Raw genomic sequence first — 16,481 nt, forward strand, 5'->3', positions numbered from 1 at the left:
CAGACACTCTGCGCTTTGCTTGACTGCCTTCTGACACCAGAAAATATTCCATCAGACTCTCCACGTGAGCTCTATGAGACCTACTTCACCTTTGCCTGCATCTGGGCTTTTGGTGGGGCCCTGTATCAAGATCAGGTAGTACTGGATGACACTGAGTATGGCATAACAGTTATAATTCAGTATAATCTTATATAGCAACTGTACGCACCACTTTGTTGGGTGAGTTTTGCCATGACAACGACCTGCTCTGCAGAATTGTTTGTGTCCTAGTAAAGCTTGTAAAGCCGTGGTTTTATTTCATGAGTGCTTAAAACTCAGCTGTTGTTCCTTGACAGAAGTAATGCATTTTCATAGAATAATAACTGGGCAGTAGTGTTGCAGAAGGACTCCAAGGACTGTAAGACATTGTTACTGGATAGATTGTTAATAATCCTAGTAATAGTCCACTTACTTTTCACTTCACTTACTCCCTGATTTGTCTTTTTACTTCTGTAAGGAAGGTATAAATATAGGGTGAGGCACAATATAGTGCCTTTAGCTGACAGGCATGTCAACAGTGTCATGTGCCCAAGAATTATATAAGCTTGACTGTCAATAATTTGGACTAATCATGGGGTTGCCATTTAAATGATATGTAATAATGCGTGATATTATATCTTCAATGATTTGTTCAGCTCTATGATTACCAAGTGGAGTTCAGTCAGTGGTGGACCAAAGAAATGAAGACAGTGAAGCTGCCAGCACAAGGGACAGTGTTCGAGTACTACCTTGACCCTCAAACCAGACGGTTCCTGCCCTGGAGTGATACTGTGCCTCTGTTTGAAATGGACACTTGTACACCATTACAGGCAAGAACATATAAGCTGCTATAAATATGGGAGAGTAAGACCCTCCAGAAACACAGACTTTTCAAAGCAGTCTGAAGAATAATCACATATATGATCACAAGCAACCTTCTTAAAGAAAAATAACCAAAAATGAACAATACAGTCATATTAAAAATGTGTGTATGCCTCAGTGAACATAATAAGAGAGGGTAAAGTCCAATCACGAGGTTATGGCAGGGGTGCTAGAATGGATGATAGGCTTTCCACTGTGTCTGATTACCATCTACTACACCCCATACCAGACTGTGTGGGGGTGAAGGCATGAGCAACAAGGCTTGAGCTATCACCCACGCTCTATTGTCTTTCTTTATGCTCCTGCGTACAGCTGTGAATGCTCCAAAGGCTCTTGCTGAGCCATAATTAGTGGGGTTTTGTTCTGAGCAAATGATGCTATTATGACAGAATAGTTGTGGTGTACTGGGGAAATACAAGAAATTATAAATCACATACAATTCACTGAACACATGTCTGTCAATAAATCACACTCAAAGAAAGCCATAATAACTATGTATGTTTCTGCTCTCTGTCTTCCTGCTGCTTCTATGATTGCAGGCTGTTCTGGTACACACAGCAGAGACTGTGCGTCTTCGGTACTTCATGGACTTGTTGCTGGAGAGGAGACAGCCAGTGATGCTTGTGGGGAATGCTGGAGTGGGAAAGACTGCACTTGTCAAGAACAAGTTTGACTGTCTGCCAGAGAGTTACATGACTACAAAAGTACCCTTCAACTACTACACTACCTCCCTCATGCTGCAGGGTGAGTGGGGTTTTGTGATTGTTCTATACCACTCACTTCTGGCACATCAAGTAAACTGTAGCACCATCTGCTGGTATGCTCAGATTTAGAAAGAGTGGAGTGGAGGGGGGGCTTCACCTTCAGACATTTTAGCAATTGTTGCCTTAGTCATATGACATCCCCACATTTCCAAATGTAGTTTGATTGGTGTAAGATTATTATAGCTCTTTAAAAAAAGTTATTGTTCATCTTGTATGTGTGTAAAGGTAACTGTAGTTTGGTAGATGTTATTTTGTTGTTTGCTTTCTCTTGAAGTGACTCTTGAGCGACAGTTAGAGAAAAGAGCAGGCAAGAGCTACTCCCCCGTAGGCAACAGGAGGATGGTCTACTTTATAGATGATATCAACATGCCAGCTGTCGACAGTTATGGAACAGTGCAACCTCACACGCTAATACGTCAGCATCTGGATTATGGGCACTGGTGAGAAGACCCCACACATATGTAGCCCCACTCTTTGAGCCTTATGCCACAACGTGTAACATTTTCCCAAACTGTGGTGTGTTTTGCTCATTAAATGAAGCCGTCTTTTCTCGTCCTCCGTAGGTATGACAGACAGAAACTGAGCCTGAAGGAAATACACAATACTCAGTATGTTGCCTGTATGAATCCAACTGCTGGCAGCTTCACTATCAACCCCAGACTACAAGTATGTTTCCCAGCTAAATTGCTCTTAGGGTTATTTTCTGATGTTGAATTAGAGGACGTGTATTGTACCAGAATATATTTTTTTCAATGTAGTCTTTTAAACTTTCAAGGTTTTAAGTATAATGTAGTTTCAAGAAAGTATAGATTACACTATGTGTGAATTACTGTGCACATTGCTATTTAAAGCTCCCTTTGACAGAGGCACACTTTATACATTCAAAATGCTGTCAAGAATCTTAAGTAAACGTGTTCTTGAAGTGAATCTTTATCTGCAGAAACTAATTTCACTTACTTGTTTTCAGAGAAAGGGATTAGCATGGAGATGAAGCAGCAATTACAATGCCACGAGGAAAATTCATCTTAAATCTCCTGTGTGGTTTTGAGCGTAAACAAATCATGCAACAGATTTTGACATAATATTTTATACTGAAGTAGCAGCATGGTGAGGATGTATTACAATAATGTAGGAACTCACACTACAAAAAGCCTGTAAAGTGTAGTTTTAATAGTTATTTCCAGATCAGTTTTGATTCAAAATGACTGCCAGTGATGAATTTGAAGATGTTTAGGTTAGATTAAAGTCGTCCCTAAATTAGAATCTTTTAACCATTAAAAATATACGCTGATATACATTTTCTGACATTTGGTTGTGCCTTTGCTCTTTACAGAGACATTTCTCAGTGTTTGCGGTGAACTTTCCTTCGTCTGAGGCTCAGATGTCAATCTTCAGTCAGATCCTGTGTGGTCACCTTAAGCAGCAGCTTTTCAATCTGCTGGTTCAGAGGAGCGCTGCAGCTGTGGTCCAAGCTGCCATAAGTCTTCATCACAAGATGGTTCACAGCTTTCTGCCCACAGCCATCAAATTTCACTATACATTCAATCTACGAGACTTGTCGAACATCTTTCAGGTAGTGCTGCATTTTTTCACAAGTGGATTTCTGAATGAAAAGGTAAATATTCATATGATTATTTGTGTTATTCAGGGCATTCTCTTTGCCAGGCCTGACTGTGTGGTAGAGAGCACTGACCTGGCACTGCTGTGGCTCCATGAGTCATGCAGAGTGTACTCGGACAGACTGGTAGATGTCAAGGACCTGCAGCTCTTCAGGAAGCTCCAGATGGAGACTGTGCATGAATGCTTTGAGGTGCAACGCAGATTCTGATAAACGTTGTAAACAGTATAAATTGCTGTTCTTCACCTTCTGATAACAACTTTGACCGAAAGATTTCAGTGATTTATTATGTTTGTCCTCTTGCAGGGACTGGAGGACAAAAAGGTGACAAAGCAGCCCCTCCTCTATTGCCACTTTGCCCAAATGGGCGATGAAGCCTCCTATGCGCCTGTTACAGACTGGGCTGTGCTCAGGTCCATCCTCACAGATGCCCTGGAGAGCTACAATGAGCTCAATGCAGCCATGAATCTGGTGCTGTTTGAAGATGCCATGCAACATGTGTAAGTATAGCTGGTTTGCATATTATTATAATAATTCTATTTTCTGTTGTGTACTTAATAAAATGTTCTCCTTTGATTATGTTCTTGAAGTGATTTGCACACAAAAATACATCTAAAACACTCAACACACATCAACTATAAAGTAGTAAGAAAAGTAAATAAGCAGTTTTCTGAAATATAAAGATAAAGTTTAAGGTTAAAAGTTTAATGCAGAAAGGGAAATTAATATACTGTGAGTTAATGGCATAGTAATATTTGGTTGGGTAGAGATGTTTCATGCCGTAACAAAGATTATGTTGTTACCAGCTGTCGCATCAGTCGCATCCTGGAGTCTCCAAGGGGTCACGGCTTACTGGTTGGGGTCGGGGGCAGTGGGAAGCAGAGCCTGACTCGTCTGGCTGCATACATATCCTCTGTGGAAATTTTCCAAATCACTCTGAGTAAAGGTTATAGCATCCAGGACCTCAAGGTAAATACTGATTTATTAAGATGTTTCAGCCAAACAGAACATCAAGCGCAGTCATAAAATATGCCTTTATGAAAATGTATACTCTTTAACAATTCACTTAAATCAAAGTTTCTTTAAAAAAAAATCCCTAGAGCAATTTTCCCTCTGGCTGCATGCAGGATATTGATGTAATTCAGTTTTTTTCAGCTTCCCCAGTGATGCGGAAATACTTGTCAGATACTATTTAAAGCCAGTGGGAAATGTTTCAATATTTCATTGATGAAGCAACTTTGTCAATTTAACCATTTAATAGCCTCTTAAAAATCAAAGGCATTATCATGGGACTTGAGATATCTCATTGATGATTGTTGATTTGAAATTTTCTAGTGGACTGTTCATCAGTGTGAACATTATACAGTAGGTGTCCATTCACAGCATGTGTGGTTTTATTTAGATGGATCTGGCAGGCTTGTTTCTGAAGACTGGAGTGAAGAACCAGCGCGTGGCTCTTCTCCTGACTGATGCACAGATATCTGATGAGCGGTTTCTGGTCATTATTAATGACTTACTGGCATCAGGTCAGATTCTAATGCCACAGTAAAAATACTGTGTTTCACCTTATCAGACTTATTTAGTCTTTCATTCTGAAATCATAAAGTTGTATGAAGACTGAATATTTGTCAGTCTGTGATTATGACTGTGCCTTTCCCTCTAGGAGAAATTCCTGAGCTCTTCAGTGAGGATGAGATTGAAGGTATTGTGTCAGGTGTGAGAGCTCACGTCCGAGCCCTTGGACTGCTGGACAGCAGGGAGAACTGCTGGAGATTCTTCACTGATCAAGTTCGACGACAGCTCACGGTCTAGTCTAATTTTCCTTCTAAAGACATTGTTATTCAGCAGTGCTTCTAGCCTTATCAGTCTGAAGAATGAAAGTTACTGAGATATAATTGCTTTTTCACTTAAGCAGACTTTATCTTGATAATGTGTTCAGTTATTTGTCATTGCTATTCTGTGATTTCTAGGTGAGCTGCTTTCTGTCAACATGTTATTGTTTCCTCTTAAAACTGGGGTAAGCAGTTTTCTAGAAAGGCAAAAAGAGCATCCCCCAACTCCCCTCTCTGTCCTTCTGTCATACAGTAATCTGTATGAGTATTAGTCATTCAAGGTCATTTCAAATCATCCCGATCGTGATTGTGATCCTGATACCATTATATCGCGGAAGTTCTATGAAAATTACTGCCCTGGTTTCTTTTCAAACTTGTGGGTCTGTAAAGCCCTTTAAAATGACACACTGTGATTTGAGGCTCTAACTACCTACACATCAACTTGAATTAGCTGCAGCTGTGAGCCTTTGGCTAAGGTTAGCAGAAGGCAAATCTACCAGCAACAGTTTTTTTCCATCTCTGAAGTGCTTTGCTGATATTGACATATTTTATTTAGTTAATTGTCAGACTCTCTTTGAGGCTCTCTTTTTGATGAGTCCGTCTTCTTTTTTTTATGGTTCCTTGCTCTGTAGGCAGATGTTGCAAATACTGGAATAGCAACCGTTTTTGTGTGATTTTCTGAGATTAAATCAGGCTTTCACAGACTGAAAGGTTTATATATAGTTGTTGGAGCCAATCCATGACCATATTTGGATGAGAGGCTGGAGCTGTGGAGGAGCTAGGTGTGGATCTTAGTTGTAAACTGTAGTGCCAGAATGCTGTCACTCATAGCCTTTAATTATGCATAATTTAAAACTTTAATAAAATTAAAACGGGTGAGTTATATAAACATCCATCGCCTGCAGAGTTGTCATGAATGGTGAGATTATCTACAGAGACTTAAACCGTTTTTTATACTAGTCTATAACAATGTTTATTTCTGCTGTGAAGTTGGACTTTTTAACATGGGTGTCTATGTGGTTTAACTCGCTTTTGGAGCCAGCCTCAAGTGGCCATTTGAGGAACTGCACTTCCAAGTTGGCTTCATTTTTCAGCCCCCGAGGTTGCCGCTTAGTAAATTCCTCAGCTAGTCTGTTGACTACTTGGTCTTTTACTACCCTTGAAGCAAGAGTTATTCAGATTCTGTTTGCTATTGAAATGGTGGTCACATGAAATGACCAACACAAAACAGAAACACAAATCAGATTATTATTGTACTAGAAGATTTTGGTAGCACTTGAATGTGCCCTCACAACCAGAAATTAATACAATGTTATACATTCTCCAGCATGTTTACAAAATTAAAAGCACAGCTGCTGTGTAGTGTTATTAAATATGTTTGACAGGCTGGATTACCAGAGCCAGACAAACTGGGGGGTTAAAAGGAAGGAAATTCTTGTCTCGGTACACATGCATGCCATCCAGCTAATCTTTGCGCCAGGGCCTCTGGTGGCGTCACCGTCTGCTCCAGCCAACTGGGAATGTGGCTGCCTGGTATATGCCAAGGCGATGAAAGTGGGGGCACAGACGGCTGCCAGTTATGGGTTTCCCTTTTGGATGCATCTGCAATATCTATGACCTGTGTTGATTTTCAAATGTGCACTTGACTGTATATCTTGTCATGCTCAAGTATGGGGATGCATGTTTGCACAGACATGTCTGTGTATGTCCGCTTGGGTGACTCTTTGTCTCCCTGCTTCCTTCTTTGTAGGTGGTACTGTGTTTGTCTCCTGTGGGCAGTGCCCTTAGTGTCAGGGCCCGTCGGTTCCCTGCTCTTGTCCAGTGCACCACCGTTGACTGGTTCCATCCTTGGACCTCAGAGGCTCTGCAGTCGGTCAGCTGCAGGTTCATCCAAGAAATTGAATACATTGAGGTCAGGCCTTTGATCCCACATGCTTTATCTCTCTCACCCTAAAATTCTTGTTGAATGCTGTTCCTCAGTCTTCCACCGCACATTATTGCAAGCAATAGTTTGAGCTGTCAGTGATGCATCTATGGGTGTGACACACAGCACAGCATCGTCCCTAGGTTTGCTATGTACCCCGCTTCCAGACTGAGTTAGACTTTAATGAACACCTTCTAATTACTACAGTGCAGCTGGATTAACTTTTCCATAGATCCCTCATCATTAGTTCTCTGCTGAGGAACTGACAAATTGCCGAACACATGCCTGGAGACTCACAGTGAGTGCAGCCATATCATTGTTTTCCATCAGAGCAGAGGAACGATCACAACCCAGGATCATTTATGTTAATGAGAGAAGAGTGATTAAGCACATAACGACCCTCTAAGGAGGCACAGCTGTCACAACCAGGAAGTGTCATCACATATGTGAACATGTGCCAGACTATTACTTTCCACTGTTTTAGTGTGTGTGTACATCTGTCTATGTGGGGAAGTTAACATGAAGCAGAAATGTGTGTTGTAGTAGTATCTGTAATACTTATATAATAGTTATAATTTTATAAGAGCATTAGAATATATTCACTGAGGTTATTAGCCATGATCTAAAGTATACACAAAATAAAATATTAGATAGTAGGGCAGAGACTGCAAAGTCATCTCCAGCACTAATATTATCAGAAGTAGGAGGTGAAGTTGAGTAATGGTTGTAGCAGCAGCTGTAGTAGACCAGTGTTCCAGCTTGGGATTGTAGTTAGAGCTGCAGTAATTATCAATTAGTCAATTGTGAGAAGAAAAACTCATTAGATTAAAAGAATTTTAATAATTGAATAATCAGTGTATTTTTTTAAAGTGTTTTTGGGGGGGTTTGAAGGAAAATGCAATTGTGTTACCAGAGCATTAATTACAAAGATATAAAAAATGTCAATTGACATGTTACTAATCACCAAACAGCTTAAAAAGACTAAGAAAACTATATGCAACCAAAACAGTCAGCTAATGGTTAACCATGTTTGTGATAGAGACTGATACTCAGTACAGCAGCATATCACCCATACCAAAACAAACACAATATTGACACCACAAAATTGAACCCACAAAAGTTGCTTCAATCGGGAAATGAGTTGGAGTTGACGTCGATTTTCATGCAAAAATGCGTTTGCTTGTTCCAGTTTCTTGAATAGCATTTGATCCCTTTCTTTGTCATACATAATAGTAAACAGAATATGTTTCGGTCAAACTAAACATGATATCAAGACATTACCATGGAGATATTTTAAAAAAAATTCTGATGTTAAAGACTGAGCGATTAATTAAAAAAATAATCAGCAGATGAATCAGTAAAGAAAATAATGTTGGTTGCAGCCGTATTAGTAGTAGTTGGAAAGGAAGAGGAACATGTAATCATTTCCATTTTGTGGATGCAGAAAGTTCTGTTAGTTTAAGTTAATGTGCATTAATAACAAAACACTTTGAAAAGTTGAAATAAAAACAATATGTGAGACATTAATGTATATTTAAAGTCATTAATGATTGTTTGTCTTCTTAAAGAGGCTGGGAAACAAGAAATTATCATTTATTTAAAGTTAGAAATGCACAACCCACTAATAGATGTTACACGTGGCCAATCAATGAGAACTTCTCTCGCATCTCAACTGAACATAGCATGCTTTGTCAAAAAGCATTATGTCAGATCTTAATTAATAATGATTTTTCCCTACTGGCTCCATGATCATTAGCAATGGCTTTTTGTGAGTTATGGTTAGGTTTGATCCTTGTATTGTCTGCTCATTTGTTTTTGCTTTAATTGATCGCTAACTGTATGATTAATAGAGGCTCTGTGTCATTGAGCACCATATGATGAATACCTTGTTGGAATGTAGTACAACAGCCGCTGTAGACAGTGTTTAGAAAGTTGGAGGACATCGGAGATAATGTAAACAGTGTGCATGTTTTACTAGCTGCATGTCAGTGGTCTAAACACATTATTTTCACAGAGGTTTCAAAGCCTAATCATTCCTGCTAGCTGCACCTAAATTTCAGATTGAGTAAGTCAGGGCCAGCCAAGTAAGATGGCAAAACTTGTAGATGAATTCAAAATTTATGAAGATAATATTTCAGTCCCCATCAGGTTGGGGATGTTAAACTCCACTCAATTCAGCTCACCCATTTCTCCCCTCTCCCCCCTTGTCTGCTTATTTTTACAGCCTGCCGTCCAGGAATCCATCAGTCTTTTCATGGCCTACGTTCACACCAGTGTCAACCAGGCAAGTGAAAAATACCAGCGCAATGAGAAGAGGTACAATTACACCACCCCCAAGAGCTTTCTCCAGCAAATCACCCTGTACAGGAACCTTCTGGAGAAGAGCCGGGCTCTGCTCCAGCACAAGATGAACCGGCTTGACAGCGGCCTTCAAAAACTCCAAACCACTGCTGCTCAGGTAAATGTCTTTATTATATACTATAGCGGCTAAAATTGGGGTTCGAGGTACAAGGTTGAGGTAGTTAAATTAGGAATAGTCTTTGATTTAAACAGTGTGGGGGGGTTTCCCTGACATTAAGTATATTACACATTCAAGTATGTGTAATCATTTTTTTCTGTGTTTAAGGTTGAGGATCTGAAAGCTAAACTGGCATCCCAAGAAGCCGAGCTGACCTTTAAAAACCAGAATATTGAGGCTCTGATTACAAAGATTGGACTGCAGACTGAGAGGGTGAGCAGCAAGCGAGAGGCTGCGGATGCTGAGGCACAAAAGGTGAGATATCCTACTGCATATTAGTTTCCATTTACTGTTTGGTATTGCAGTCTTCAGAGTACCATGCCATTTACAACATAAACCTTTTTTCTTATCAGTTTTGTTTATTGAAATTTTCAGGACATACATTTATCGGTAGTTCAGTGTCTAAATTTTAGTGCCCATTTCCAGACAAGTAAATATGCATTGGTAAATACTATATGTAGAGACAGTGATAGTATAGAAGTAGTTCAAATAGTGGTAATAAAAAAAGTAAGAAAAAAAAATACTACAATAAAATAGAAATAAAAATTAATTAATCAAAATAAAAAATAAATACAATAGAGGGATGGTAATAGTAATACAAAACTCAAAGTAACAATGCCATACTTTTTGTAAAAGGAAATGTATAGTTGTTAAATATGTCCTCTGAGTTTTACATACACTCTTTGTGATTCAGTTCATTATGGTTGCTTTCATATAGGTTGCTGTCATCCAGGCAGAAGTCTCAGTCAAACAGAAGGACTGTGAAAATGACTTAGCCAAGGCAGAGCCATCACTGACAGCTGCCACAGCAGCACTGGACACCCTCAACAAGGTGCTTCATTTTACAGTATCAGACTACTACAGTCTCTCAAATCTCCAGTAAAGATATAATAATGTTTACGACTCTTTTTTAGGTAAATCTTACTGAGCTGAAGGCCTTTCCAAACCCTCCTGCAGCAGTGATCAACGTAACAGCAGCTGTGATGGTTCTGCTAGCTCCACGCGGTCGAGTGCCTAAGGATCGGAGCTGGAAGGCGGCGCGGGCCTTCATGGGCAAGGTTAAGCTGTCATTGTGTCAATCACATCTGCCTGATTAATGCCAATTTAATTTGTGTGTGGGCCTTGACCCTGGCCCTGCCCAGCATCTCTCCAGTGCTCACATTACAGCTGGATGACTCTATGAATATGCTCACTCAGCAGGGGAGCAAGTGTGTCGACCTGTTTCTCAACCTCTAGCCAATGTTAATGTAATAGTGGCCATAAAAGGATGTATTTGGTTTTTAAAAAGGCTGTAGAGTATAGTAATGAAATGGGGGAGAATTTTTTCTTTTCTAAAAGCATGTTTTAGCATTTTAGACTTAGCAGGTTTTTTAATGTATTGGTTGTAGGTTTTCTGGTAGGTTAAAAAATGTGTATGCATCTGATATGCATGATTTAGAAAAAACATGTAGTGCCATTCAGTGGGTAAGATGAACATGGTTTTAAAGGTACCTTTTTTAAACTAAAAAAGTTTTTACATTCAGGATGATACATTTTATATTTTACACTCTCGTCACTCTCGTCGGGCCTCTTTTGCTTCTGGAATGCCGGCATAGCTACTAAAATCACACACTGTGCGTCAATACCTGTGTTGTTTGTCTCTACTCAAAAAAGCAAAGTTGGCACAATGAAGGTTCGTTGTTGCAGCAGTATTGCGGGATCTCTGTGTAAAAGGGCTGTAGTTAGTGTTACCACTGTGGTTTTTCATTATATTTGTTAGTTTAGCTTTTGACTTTATGATTTTAATGATATAGGATCTGTTGGAATTGATCCATACTGATTTCATTCATAAAATAAAATGGAAACAACATAAGAGATTATACAATTTGTGTGACGTTTAAAAGAGAAAGAAATCAAATTATAATCCTTGTTGTTTGGGTCTGTCTCTTGTAAACGTAGCATTAAACTGCTTTAGTTTGTGAAATGTTCCGTATATGTCTCTTTTTCAGTTTTTTTCTAAAATAAGAAATGTTGGCGCAGGTATTAATGTGTCCGCTGTATTTTTCGTTTTCGTCCGTCAGGTGGATGATTTCTTGCAGGCCCTGGTGTCTTACGATAAGGAGCACATCCCTGAGGTCTGTTTGACTGTGGTGAAACAAGAGTATCTGAGAAACCCAGAGTTCCACCCTGATCTTGTACGGACCAAATCTACAGCTGCAGCTGGTCTCTGTGCCTGGACTATTAACATTGTCAGATACTATGAGGTCAGGCAGTGCCTTCAGATGAGTTGAAGTTATGATATATGTTAATACATGTTGTATTTCCTACAAGAAGGTTTGCTCTTAATTACAGAGCTTTTTTTCTTAATGTATGCCTCCCTTTTTTTTGCAGATTTATTGTGAGGTCATTCCAAAGAGGCATGCACTATCACAAGCTAATGCAGAGCTAGAAACAGCAACAGCCAAAATGTTAGCAGTTCAAAAGAAATTGGCAGTAAGTGCAATGTTATGATTATATTTAATTAAGTCACTTAGTCTAAAAGCTAGATTTTCTTAATGATGTCTGATTTCCATGGGCTCCTTTGGTTTGTTTTTCCAGGATCTTGATGCCAGCCTCCAGAACCTAACAGCTCAGGTTGAGAGGGCTACATCTGAGAAAATCAGTTGTCAGGAGGAGGTGACACACACCAACCAGACCATAGAGCTGGCCAACCGACTGGTCAAGGGCTTAGAGGTAAAACAAGGAGAAGTAGAGGAGTTTGTTAGTGTCATTGGGGCTGACCTGGCAGAAAGTAAACTGTCAATTTGCCGGAGGCATGCATGGAGAGGCGCTGGTAATCGAATTGCATCAGTAATCTGGACTAGAAGTTGTTATGTCCTGGCAAGCTAGCCTGACAGTTGTGTGAGTAGATCAGGCAGAGGGAGATTTTACAGCCTGGCCCAGCAGCATACTGGGGACTTGTGAGACAGGTAGAGAGGGCTGGACCGCAGAAAACGCATGGCTGAACTGGGCAACTGGCTGGCTGAATGGTTTCCAAATGGAGAAAGAAAGAGAGATGGCAAGAACGCTACACTAACACTGCTCTCAGTCAGTGCAGTGGAGAGGTTGTGTATGTACAGAATGGTTGTTTGTGTCTTTACTGTACACCTAGACGGTATACATGGGGTGTGTGTGTGTGTGTGTGCACTTTTCCATGCTCATGTCCTTGCACAATCTCTAGTTTGTAGCGTAATAATAATTCATGCTCGATTTTTTTTTTTAACAAATTGGAAGCAAGGGGCGTTATGGAATCTGAGTATTTGTAATATATACATTTTAAATGTTGCATATTTGTATAATTTGTTGAATATTAATCTCTTTTGCCTTCCCGTGCATGCCTTTTTCATTCTACAGTATGTATTATCTTTATGGATGCTAATATGAACTGAAAGATGGCCATTTCAGTGGCCATTTTGTAGGTTTGACTCTCTTATTGCAGAAAATAAATGCGGTTTGCATGGAACAGCTTGGCTTTTAAGCATATCAAGATAAATGTTTTGTCTTTATGGCATTGACCTGGAAGCAATAGTGTTCAGACTAATAAATCAGGCCGTCTATATTTAATCATTAACTTACCTCAAAGCCTCAACAGCTGTTGGAAATTAACAATGTCTCACCCCAGACTGAGTGATATTACAGGCAATCCATAATACATTAGAGTAAAATTATAGTGATTTTTAACTGTCTGAGAATTTATTATGTGACATATTCTAGATCCACAGCCCCTTGTAAGAAAATGCCATGCATGATTTATTGTTGTAGTGCTGTCACAGTCATAGTATTGAAGGTTTAAATGAATGCTAAATTGATGCAGCGAATCTACAGCCAAACTTCCAGAGCTATTTTAAGGGAATTGCAGTTGTATGCTTTACTGCTTACATCTTCCTAATTTGTACATTATAAATGGAGTGGGAAGTTGCCCAGCATGTACATTTCCCTGCAGTGTAGATTCTTCTTCAGTTCTTCAGAAGCTAGAAGCATTTGCTATGTAAATTAATTTTCTTTGTGTCTCCTGTGTAATTTTAAAATTATATTGAGGCCTGATCTTTGTGTCTCACAGTCAGAGAAGGAGCGCTGGTCCCAGGCAGTTGTCGAGTACGAAAAGCAGCAGCAAACCCTGTGTGGTGATGTCCTCATCACTTCAGCATTCGTGTCTTACATGGGTTACTTTACAAGACAGTATCGTGTGGACCTCCTTAACAACACATGGATCCCTTTCTTGAAGTCTCTGAAGGTAAGGCCAGTTTTGCAACAGGCTTATTTTTGTTCAGAGAGCAAAATCACACAGCAGAGTCTGTGAACTCAATGTACTGCTACCAGCGCTCCAACTAGAGTGACATCATTCCTCGGTTTCTGTTCCAGGTCTCTGTACCCCTGACAGACGGCCTGGATCCAATCCTCATGCTTACAGACGATGCCACTGTGGCTGCCTGGCATAACCAGGGCCTGCCAAATGATAGGATGTCCACAGAGAACGCTTCCATCCTGACCACCAGTGAGCGTTGGCCGCTCATCATCGACCCTCAGCAGCAGGGCATCAAGTGGATCAGAAACAGGCTAGGGTCAGAGCTGAGGGTGGTGCAGCTGGGACATAAAGGGTGAGAAGGGGCTGTATTCTGATTGCATTTATAATCACCTTTTAATGTATCAGTTTGTGTTGTTTGTCATCCTTTCTGTTATTAGTATGTATTTTTTTCAGAGATTAAAATCTCTCCTACCACCACATTCACAGACTGCTAAGTAGTGTTAATTTTTATTAGCATTTATTTAGTCTTAGTCCTGTGGCAAATGTCCTTGTTAGTTTTTATCATATTTGGTTAACCTCATTCTGTTATTTTTTGTTTTCAATCAAATTTTTGTTGAACAGAAGTTTGGAATTGTAGTTTTTATCTTTGCCAAAGAAAACCATAACTACTTTAGTCCTTTTTTAGTCAATGAAACCCTTTGACATCTTTTTTAAGTCATCAGATGATATTAAACATTTCAGTCAATCCAGTCTAAACCAAAACCAATAATTTTGTCATTTTAGTCAAACTTACTTCTCATAAGATTTTATCGTTATCTGATGACAACATAGGTCGAATAATGGAGAATGCAGCGCAACAAAAAGTATTATGTCTAGGTGTCTGATGGTATCAGTGTAAGTAATACACCCAGGCGGCTCTGTTGTTGTTAATGTAAATTTTAAAGCTACACTTTGTAAATTTTATGAAAATAACTTTTGTCACATTTGCTGAAACTGTCTATATTCTGAAAGAAGAACGTGTCACAGATAGTCTGGAAAAAAATGTCCCCCCTCCTCTTCCTCCTTCTCCTAATGGCATTCGCTAGAATCAGACCACGCCGTGGTAGTAGCAACAAATCAGAGCTGAGGAGTCTTTAATGGAGCTGTCAATCACATCAATCACTCTGTGAAGTGCGGTCAAACTATCACACTAGGCAGCGCTTATCAAATATGAATCAAGATTCTGTTACTGCATGGCCTATTTCTTGCTTCAAATGTTTTCAGAAACATATTTTAGTGTACTGTTTAGCTGTAAAATGAGAAAGTAAGTCCGGCTGGTGGGTGGTGCTTGGTACTTCAGTAAACTGTATTCACATGACAGCGAGATCACAGCGCCCATGTGCTAAATAGTTATTGTATTCTTCTTTTACTTGCTCATTAATTGAAGTTTGTGGCCGTTAATCTCGAACCCTGCTTTTTAGCCTGCGCAAAATTGATGTGACACAACAGAAAATTTCGGTCACTGTCATTGGTTAACGTCATCCTATTTGCCGATACTGTTCTCATTTTACAGCTAAACAGTACACTAAAATATGTTCTTGAAAACATTTGATGCAAGAAATAGTTAATGCAGTAACAGAATCTTGATTTATATTTGATCAGCAATGTCAAGTTTGACAGTTTGACCACAGTTCACGAGTTGTGATTGACATGACTGATAGCTGCTTTAGAGACTCCTCAGCTCTGATTGGTTGTTTTTGTTTGCATGTGGTAAGGCCATCAGAACCTATACAAGGCAATAGAGTAGGCAGAGATTATCTGTCTCATTTATTATTTATGTCTCATTTGCTGTGTGAATACAGTGACAGTTTCAGCAAATATGACAAAATACATTTTTTTAAAGTTACCAACCACAGCTTTTAATAAGTAGGTAACTTTGAGTCCTCCTGACAGGGCTCATTTTGTAGTCCTGATATGGTGCAGCACAGGAATTGGAACTGCTGCACTGAAAAAAAAGTCTAGAATATTTCATCTCATCTTTTTTGTCAGTAAAAATAAAGAGAGACTTTAGTGAAGTTTTTGTTTTTTAAACGAAATTTTAGTCCTGTCTTTTCCCGTCAGCAATACTGCATGTTGATTGCGTATGTAGTCATAGATTTCATTACCTAAATTAACGCTGCTGCTAATATATGGTAGCATACAAATGTACACGCCCAAACAAGTTTGTTTCACCCATTTTGTTCAGTTTCCTTTTTTATTCGGTAGGTTTCTGGATGTGATTGAGAAAGCCCTCGCCTGTGGTGAAACTGTTCTCATAGAGAATCTGCCAGAAAAGGTAGACCCAGTCCTGGAGCCTCTGCTGGGTAGAAACACTATTAAAAGAGGAAGGTAAGTACTAAAACATTACATTTATATGGTTTACTTCAAGGATTAAAAAACACATATATAAAACATTAAACCAGCTGACCAATGGTAAGCACTTTGTTTTGTCGAAGCTCTTTAGCATGGGGCTATTGCACACCAAAAACATTTTAATCAGTGTACAGTTTTTGTATCGCTGTTGATACACAAGTCGATATGAACCCACAACTCGCCCCAGTGTGTCTGCGGTGTTAGACAATAGGAGCAGATTTGCCAGATGGTTGAATCTCACTGAGCATTGAAACACCAGTAAGACATGAC

At 39.5% G+C, this 16,481-nt stretch overlaps 1 protein-coding gene across 3 annotated transcripts in view; it reads left to right on the forward strand.

The window, feature by feature from the left end:
- The window catches only part of LOC125893306 (dynein axonemal heavy chain 11), a 52,348-nt gene that overhangs the window by 18,851 nt on the left and 17,016 nt on the right, over positions 1-16,481 (forward strand). For all 3 annotated transcript variants that reach the window (XR_007449857.1, XR_007449858.1, XM_049583894.1), the window contains exons 44-65: positions 4-135; positions 675-848; positions 1,440-1,644; positions 1,939-2,104; positions 2,228-2,330; positions 2,998-3,237; positions 3,313-3,474; positions 3,589-3,782; positions 4,089-4,251; positions 4,685-4,808; positions 4,946-5,088; positions 6,865-7,026; positions 9,263-9,496; positions 9,665-9,811; positions 10,275-10,388; positions 10,471-10,614; positions 11,617-11,799; positions 11,927-12,028; positions 12,134-12,268; positions 13,635-13,808; positions 13,937-14,172; positions 16,065-16,187. Coding sequence is in view for 1 of the 3 variants with exons in the window: in XM_049583894.1 (XP_049439851.1) it covers positions 4-135; positions 675-848; positions 1,440-1,644; positions 1,939-2,104; positions 2,228-2,330; positions 2,998-3,237; positions 3,313-3,474; positions 3,589-3,782; positions 4,089-4,251; positions 4,685-4,808; positions 4,946-5,088; positions 6,865-7,026; positions 9,263-9,496; positions 9,665-9,811; positions 10,275-10,388; positions 10,471-10,614; positions 11,617-11,799; positions 11,927-12,028; positions 12,134-12,268; positions 13,635-13,808; positions 13,937-14,172; positions 16,065-16,187 (3,560 nt within the window). In the remaining 2 variants the exon portion in view is untranslated. The remainder of the gene's footprint in view (positions 1-3; positions 136-674; positions 849-1,439; positions 1,645-1,938; positions 2,105-2,227; positions 2,331-2,997; positions 3,238-3,312; positions 3,475-3,588; positions 3,783-4,088; positions 4,252-4,684; positions 4,809-4,945; positions 5,089-6,864; positions 7,027-9,262; positions 9,497-9,664; positions 9,812-10,274; positions 10,389-10,470; positions 10,615-11,616; positions 11,800-11,926; positions 12,029-12,133; positions 12,269-13,634; positions 13,809-13,936; positions 14,173-16,064; positions 16,188-16,481) is intronic.

This window comes from Epinephelus fuscoguttatus, linkage group LG8, assembly GCF_011397635.1.
Source record: "Epinephelus fuscoguttatus linkage group LG8, E.fuscoguttatus.final_Chr_v1".
Classification (NCBI taxonomy): Eukaryota; Metazoa; Chordata; class Actinopteri; order Perciformes; family Serranidae; genus Epinephelus; species Epinephelus fuscoguttatus.